Below are 9386 nucleotides of genomic sequence, written 5' to 3' on the forward strand. Positions count from 1 at the left end.
ATCTCACCAAATTAATTGTTTTTAAAAGGACTCAGCTGTCTGTTTGATATGTTTATATCTGTTTTAAAACCTTGAATTGTCCTTACTTCTTTCAGTCTTCACCGATCAGTGTGTCCCAATACACAATTTTAATAATACATCATAAACCACACTCTTGTTATGTCATCTATCTTATTATATTGTAGTAAGGTAATTAATAAAGTCTGTCTCTGCTTTTGAAAAGGGACATTTCACTATATGAATCCCAAGCCAATCCGAGAAGAATATGATAAAACGGATATTTGAAACAACATACATATGACAAGAAAATAAAATAATATTGGAACCGCTGTGTTTTAATTAAAGTGACATACATATGACAAGGTAACATTTATATGGAAATCCCCAGTGTTATAATTAAAGTGACTTACAGACATACAATCAACAACAAAGTGAGCTTATAAGAGTGTCATATTAGGCTGGACATGTCGAAATGGATATAATGAATCGCAACAACGTATTTTCTGTTATACTTTGGGGCATTTTGCTCGTCTCGAATTTCGGCATCGAAACGTCGGATGCCTTTGGTGGATCTGCGTTGCGGAACTCATCTGTGGCGTGCACCAATGGGAAAGACTTGACAGCCCACAGGCTCAGCTGTTACGGTGAAAACGGAACGGTGGGAATGCTGGCAATCAGGAGATTGTTCTACGGAGCCACCCCCACTGAAAGGTAACAATATTTTAAACATTGGATATTGTAATTTATTAACCCCAACACGTCAATCTGGTATTATTATTATTATTATTATTATTATTATTATTATTATTATTATTATTATTATTATTATTATTATTATTATTATTATTATTATTATTATTATTATCATTATTATTATTATTATTGTCATCATCATCATCATTATTGATGGCTCAAAAAATTCGTCTCAATAATTTTCACAATACAGTCGTATAATTAGTGATAGCCTTTATTTCTCCCCAAATATTGCGGGTTTTCCAATATATATATATATATATATATATATATATATATATATATATATATATATATATATATATATATATATCATATCTTACTCAAAGAACTCAATCAGTTTTAATTGGGGAAGTAACTTCGTCAGAGCGTGGCCTTCATTTTGGTGTACCTCAAGGATCCGTTTTAGGTCCAGTCCTTTTTGTACTTTACACTTCCCCTGTTGTGAGAATCTTAGAGCAACATTCTCTCGCTTACCATATGTACGCCGACGATACCCAGATATATAGCATGTGTTTGCAATCCGATATAGTTTCAAAGATAACTGTTTACGAACAATGCATCAACCATGTGATGAGATGGATGTCTGCAAATAGATTAAAATTAAATGGCGACAAGACTGAAGCCTTATTCATTGCTAGTTCAAATAATAAGACAGATCCATTTACACTGGCACTGACAATCAACGATAATGACAAAATACAACTCACAACATCAGCAAAAAATCTCGGCATCACCTTAGAGAGTGATCTGTCTATGAACAAACATATTAACAATGTGAGAACAAGTGCTATCTGCATTCTAAGAAATATCAGAACAATCAGACCATTTATTAATAAGGAAACTTGCAACAAATTGGTAACATCTTTGATATTCCCGAAAATGGACTACTGCAATGCACTGTTTGTTGGTCTCACAAAGGACAAAATAAACAAACTCCAGAAAATACAGAACATGGCAGCCCGCGTTGTACTACAGAAAGACAGAAAAACTGCAGCTCCCGAATTACTACAGCAGCTGCATTGGCTGCCAGTGGACCAGCGGATTAAATATAAATCTTCAACTATCGTTTTCAAATGCCTGGAGGGCTCGTCACCAGCATATCTCTCAAACCTCGTTGAACGGTATAACCCACAGCGATCGCTTCGATCAACGAATGACCTCAAACTGAAAACACCCCGCTGTCGAGTGAAGGCTGGTGAACGCGCCTTTCATCATTCTGGTCCAAGGTTGTGGAATTTACTACCACTAGAGATACGTTCTTCGTCTTCACTAGAGGAATTCAAGCGTCGATTGAAGACATTCTTATTCCGACAGGATTTCTTCTGATTATGTGTATAATTAGCGTTGTTCGTGTACTGTGTTAGGGCTTCATGATTAAGTTAATCTATGTTATGCGCCCAGAGCCCTCCTGATGAAGGGATGTTTGGCGCACTATAAATCTATACCATTATTATTATTATTATTATTATTATTATATATATATATATATATATATATATATATATATATATATATATATATATATATAGTATGCAGATGACGTCACTCAGGCCTTTGTTATTGTTTTTGCCATCCGCGTTTGTGAGTTGTTCTCACTAAACTGTATTAACCAGACTATAAAAGTTCATGGTTACACAGAGTTTGTGTGTTGGTCCGTTATACTTCCGGATGGCAATGTTGTGAACTCCTTGGCCAAGCGCATTCTATCTATCTATCTATCTATCTATCTATCTATCTATCTATCTATCTATCTATCTATCTATATATATATATATATATATATATATATATATATATATATATATATATATATATATAAAATTATAATATATTCGTGGAAAACCCGCCCTATATATATTTATAATTTTTGAATAGCAATTAAGGGAGGCCGGAACTCTTTAAACGTTTCGAGCATTGGCGACCAGATGTAGCTATATAAATGAAGAAATCGAAGTATTTTCGGATGGATAGTGGCTGTTACGAGCAGGCACTCCTCTATTTTAATTATTATACAACTGTATTGTGAAAATTAATATAGATTGAGACGGACGTGCACTTATTTGCATATATTATGTAAACGTTGATCGAGACGACTTTTTTGAACCATCAGCTTTGATCTGTCCGGCGGAAGGGCGGAAAATGATGGCAAATCCGAATGCCAAGGTCAAATTTTGGTCTTATGATTACGAACTGAAATACAACGGGCAATAGTTTTCTAAATTGATTTAAAGAAAGTTAGCAAGTTACTCGTATATCAATCTATGAAAAAAAAAACGTTTTATAATTTTTAGATTTGCCAGTAATTCTGTGTTCGATGGTAAAACTTTAACATTTGCTTCACGGAACAATGTTGACCCCAACCCTACTATTAAAAAAAAAAAAACAACAAAAAAAAAAAACAACAAAAAAAAAACCAAAAAAAAAAAAAAAAAACAAAAAACAAAAAAAAAAACAAAACAGTTCAACAAGAGCAAACTAATATATTTTAAATAAACCATTGTCACACATAATATGGTATGAAACACGTATTGTATCAAAGCGTTTACCCGATTGTCATCTCATGTACCCAATGTCGCAAACGACGATATTAATCCTTCACAATGTTTCATGTCTTTTGTCTTACCACAGTGCCTGTTAGAAATCATAATGATATTATTATAATGCATTTCAAATCAAGTTACCTCGGTTGGTGTCATAAGACAAATTTGGTCAAAAATATATGAAAAAAAAATTAACTTTATCTGATATTATGAATTATTAGAAAATATGTTCTGCATTTTTCTGTGGATCGTAAATCAAGTGATTTTTTTGGTTTTATGTTTCAAGCGTTTCGCATAAGTTGGTTTGTTGCTGAACGGTATCAAACCGAGAACAAAATAACTGACGCAAAATAAGCGGCAGGTTTTGCCACGGACGATTGCCTAAGCAGGGTATATTTTTAAAAAAATAGCTAGTTACATTGTATTTTATTGTAATATATTGTTGAAGTCGTGATAACTATCCGTTCTGGTTGAGCCATGAAACCTGCGAATATGGAATTTTCCCCAGTCTCTATAAATAGCGTTTAACGCACAAGAGCAATTGCCTAATAATTCACGCTGGAAAGGACCCAAGTCTGTAGCAAAGTATTTTCCCCCAGACATAACAGACCCATCATCTAAGTCACTGCTCGAGAGAACAAGATGCCTCATTTTTTTAAGCTGGTCAAATTGCGTGTGGTGCGACTGCTCTTTCAAATGAGAAATCGGGATATCTAAGATATTATATATGTCAGATTTGGTTTTTAATTTCGTACCTGTATAACGCAAACGGTTCGGTGGAAAACTAAACGATTTTCAAAAACAGGGAAATCTCTAACAAATGCACCATTTACATATTCTAAATTGTAATTTTAACGATATCTTATTCATATTATTTGTCATTTCATGTTTCTCATTTCTTTTTATCCAATCCCCAGCAATTGTAACAGAACTGCGGACTATGACAACTGCTGTTTGCAAGGTCCTGAGAACTGCGTGTTTGATAGTGATTTCAAACTAGATAACATCGTCGTAAAGTGTTTTGGGAAACCGAGCTGTCTTTTCTATGGACAAAGCGTAAATTCCATCAGAGGATCCTGCAATCGAACTTTATTTCCATCCATAACGTCGTTCTCATTTATCGAATACACATGTCTTGATAAAGACAATTTCATCAATATCTGTCCAAAGGAAGAAACGTATACGGAAGCTTTAACTCTCTATCTGGACAGCAACCATGAGCATAACAATGAACATCTTGATGATGACGAAGACTGTAGCTGTGTTCTGTACACTAGATGTGGCGCTACGCTTACCCTCGAAGCAATCTTTGTACAATTACGAATGATTAACACAACAGACTGCGTTGAAGAAATATCATTACAGGATTTAAAGGAGCCATCGATCAAGAGAGAATACACTTGCCACGACCATGACAATAATCGTGCTATGAGCAACGAAATAATGATAAACAGTACCACCAATGCCGTTTTATTAAAACTGCACATCTTTGCAAAACACAACGGTAAAATTCTCATTTCGGCAACTTCTTCAGATCCCACCAGCGTTGTTGGGATCCAATGCGGGCCAGATGTATCCTCAGCTTCATTGCCTTCTCAATACTACTGCCCGGGAGAGACCCAGCCATTATCCACAACAACCCAGGCGACAATCACAACAACTCCAGAACAGGAACCAGATAACGCCGGAGAAAATGACGACCTGCAGGATGACGGTGACAATGTTAACACGGTTATTATCAAAGATGACTCTGAGAAGCTTCATTCAGGGGCTATCGCTGGGATCGTACTCGCTGTCGTAGGGATCATTCTCGTTTTGAGTCAAGTTGTATATTTTCTAATGCGCAGACACCGAAAACATCTGGACCACCAGGAGGACATGTCTCAAAGGAGCAGGCCGAGTCTGACTCCGCAGCAAATGATAAATCCGACATTCCAACCAGACGTCGTCGAAAATGAAGACAATGACGAACATGTCTATGACTTTGTATCGGGCACGGTATCTGGAAGGAATAACCCGGTTTACAACTCTTACAGTCAGCAAAACGGAAGGGACGACTATGAAGTAGCGCGGGCTGGTCCAATCGAGGACAAGGATTTAGAATACTGGATACCGGACGTTGTGGACAATTACGTCAATGGTCTTCACGATCAGGTGTATATGTCTCAAAACCCTCCACCTCCTTATGACCACGATGATGATCAGCACGGTGTTTAACCCTCTCCTTACTACCTACAGCAAAATCGTTACATTTGTTACGACACAATATACATTTTTCTCATTCAGATTTATGTTGTACATCACAAACTTTGAAGAATGATCTTTGTTTAATAAATAAGAACTTAATGTTGTTTTGTAGAGAGATTGTTTTAGTTTTAAAAAATCCATATTTTCTGCTGGGTAAGCCTGCCATTTTGCGAAAATACTGAAAATGATCGGTAAGGAGAGAGTTAACTCCTGTCAGGCGGGATAAGATTTTACCTCGACTTTCCATCATAGTTGAAACCCAAATGACAACATCAACCTGTGAATTACTCCTCAAGGAAGCCTTGTTCTTGTGACCGTGAACGGTACTATGCCGGGTTAGATTGTGAAAACGTAAATTTATAGCCAGAAATGTAAGGCTTGTGCTCGTATTTTTCTGTTTTATTTATGAAAGAATAGAAATTCTTATAGAACGAAAAAGTAAAATGACACATCTTTAATCATTATAATTATTAATACTCTACGCGTTCAAAGCATTATTCGTACTTACTAAAAATGATATGGTTCTCCAATGAGAGGGGTGGAATCATACTCTTTTTATCATCTGGTTTACCTAGACATAATACCGGGTCACGTTTACATTTCTCCATCGCCAACGATTTAAATCCATTACTCACCTACATCATTACTTTCCATGTCCAATTTTGCTGAGCAACGATTCAGACATTTTCGTTGTTTTTCCTTGGGCTCGATTATTAAACCCCTATTTGCTCACTTTAACAATATGATGATTCTTGCTGACATAAGACGTTTCTTTTATGGATTATATATATGTCCCTTCATGGAATGTCATGGCGACAACATCTAACAGTGGCGCGCGAAAGGGCGTAATTAAAAAAGCTAATTCATGAGACTAAATGATAATTTCAATGTACATAGACTGGTCTAGATAATTACACACAGTAATATTCATTACAGAACAAAACAACAAGGTGCTCGAAAAATCCATTGTTACCTGTAATCCGGTCATTATTAGAGTATCGATATATTGTAATCGTAATTTCATAATCGTTGCCCATCAAAGCACATGACACTTGTACTACTTCCCTACATTGACTTTACACCTGATTCTTTTATTTTGACCAAAAAAAAAAAAAAAAAAAAACCACCAAAAAACTTCCACTTCATATCGGATAGTTTAAGATGACCATTCCCCTTGTCAAAAAGTCTCAACGATTTAGATGACACCAAATAAGTATACAAATATGTCTGTAAATGAGACTTACAATAAAGTCTCAGTTTAAAAAATCAAAAACAAAATAAAAGGAGCTTTTCTATAGCGCAATATCCAAGAAAAGTGCTCAAACGGCTTTGCAAGGGATCCCTAGCCAACAGCGATACTTTACACATAGGACGAGACATGAAGCCTGTTAGGCGATATTACAATTTATTCCTACAGAAACAAAGCTGTTAACGGCCAGGTACTCATTTACACCTGCGTACGTTGAGGGAATGTGAGTAAAGAGTTTGTTTCAAGGACTCGACTACGCGCCGCTCAGAGCGGGACTCGAACCAGGAACTTTCGGTCCTAAGGCGAGCGTCTTACCAAAAGACGAACATTTCAGATTTCTTGATAAGGTGGGATCATCTGAATCTACCAACATATGAAATAAAAGTTTACTGGACAAAACGAGTCAATGCAAAGTTGTGGGTATACTAAGGTGAACTGATTTTGACTTGGATGTAATATGTGCCATTCATACATTATTATGACATTTTATCATATTCAAATTGTTTATCATCGTCGTCTTCATCATCATCATCATCATCATCATCATCATCATCATCATCATCATCATCATCATCATCATCATCATCATCATCATTATCATCATCATCGTCGTCGTCATCATCGTCATCATGATCATCATCATCAGTAGCAGCAGAAGCAGCAGCAGCAGCATTATCATCATCGTCGTCATCGTCATCATTATTATATTAACGTCACCACCTCCGACATAACACCCGTCAACTGTGTGTTAGTTTTATTGAGAACAACCGCAATAAAACCATTCGATTATCGATAGACACCCTACATTTCAGGAAATGGAAAATAACACCCACATTTATCTTTATTTCAGCGGTGTGATTCAGAGTTCTATATTAATCACAATAACATAACTCAGTGTTCAAATAAAAACAAACAAACAAAAAACAAACAAACAAAAACAAACAAATTAAAAAAACATATTCGCCCCTTCCCCCCAAAAAAAAAGAAATCAAGCAAAAAAAAAAAAAAAAAAAAAAAAAAAAAAAAAAAAAAAAAAATTAAAAAACCGCAATAAAAACTCAAGTTCAAAAGTAAACAAGTGAAATATCTATTCCAACGAGTCTTTCGGTCACTTCGAACTGCACGTTATTTCGTTTTTGTTTTTTTGTTTTTTTGGTGACAAAAAAAAAAGCATTTTGAACAAAAAGCTTACCAAAACATTGAATAGATGAAAGGGTATTAAAAGTCAACTGCTTGATTTTCTCTGGACAGGACAACGAATACTTGGGAAAACCTTGCTTGCCACTTGACCAAACAAAACAAATTCCCCAATCACTGTAATGTAGGTTGTGCGGCCCCATACAATTTCTATGTGTGATTGCTTTAATTCTCTTTTATGTTGAAATGAAATGGAATTTAACGCTTCACACGCAAAGTGACCGAGATCGATTTCTGGTGACGTTGAGATTTTGTTGCTGTTAAGCTACCTGTCCTCCATCAGCAGTGTTTGGGTAGCTGGCTCTGTTACATCTAGTGGAAAGTACTTTGCGATAGATTAACGTTTTCTCCGAAGAAGGGAAGCAAGCAATTATTATTGCTATTGTGCGTTTCAAGCTATAGAAAAAAAGATAAAGGACGAGTTTTCTGGCTTAATTTTTAAATACGTGTTTGTCCATAGTACGGCAGTTGACTGGTTACTGGGTCATAGTCTAATATTGTACCATTGTCTATTGCGGTTGTCGGTGTCGATATAATTCCATCGTAAATAAGCAACTATAATAATATAATTTTTTTGCCTCGGAGTATGTAAAGCATTTTACCCCCCTTTCTTTTACTGGCAGTTCACGATATCGTTTATAATATACTGAATAGAATTCTAAACTTAACATGTTGTAAAACCAGTTTCTGTTTAAACTGTCTTGGATAAAAAATCATTCTTATTCAAGACAGAATCATATGTCACGCATGAGATCTCAATATATATATATATAATTACGCAATGAGTTTTTTTTTCAAAGACTGGCTAATGTGTAGATCTACACGAACTATATCATGCAACGTATGTGATGATAAGATAATTGAAATCGTGACAACTTTATATACAATAATATAATTTAATGTTTAAGTCTTCTTAGCTATTGAACAACGATTTTCTATGTATTGAGAAGACCTATGTTGTATGATGTTTGTGAACATTATGTGTGTGTGTGTGTGTGTGTGTGTGTGTGTGTGTGTGTGTGTGTGCTTACATTATGTACGAGGGAGTCAGAGGTTGAGAGAAAGAAAGAAAATAAAAATAAAAGAGAGAGAGAGAGAGAGAGAGAGAGAGAGAGAGAGAGAGAGAGAGAGAGAGAGAGAGAGAGAGAGAGAGAGAGAGAATGTTGACTGTATAAAGACAAAACGACAGCATATTCACGATAGAGATGGAAATACTTATAATTGTATTGAGATTTTGACGACCATGAGAGAAAAGGATATCATCCTGTAATCATCAAACGTTAGAGCGCTCCACATCTGTGTTAAAATAAATCAAAATCAAATGAGAATAAACCCCCCCCCCCCCCCCCTCAACCTATTCATGGTCAAATAAAGGAAAACATGTCTATGTTTGATTA

At 35.5% G+C, this 9386-nt stretch overlaps 1 protein-coding gene across 1 annotated transcript; it reads left to right on the forward strand.

The window, feature by feature from the left end:
• Nucleotides 1-223: 223 nt before the first annotated feature.
• LOC144970920 (uncharacterized) lies at nt 224-9172 on the forward strand (the record flags this gene model as incomplete). The annotated part of the gene is given in 2 exon segments (XM_078911101.1): nt 224-711; nt 4214-9172. Coding segments are annotated over 2 exon segments (1539 nt in total). The 3' UTR covers nt 5514-9172.
• Between the last annotated feature and the right edge of the window lie 214 nt (nt 9173-9386).

This window comes from Berghia stephanieae, chromosome 4, assembly GCF_034508935.2.
Source record: "Berghia stephanieae isolate SIO BIC M18660-M18661 chromosome 4, UCSD_Bste_1.3, whole genome shotgun sequence".
Lineage (NCBI taxonomy): Eukaryota > Metazoa > Mollusca > Gastropoda > Nudibranchia > Aeolidiidae > Berghia > Berghia stephanieae.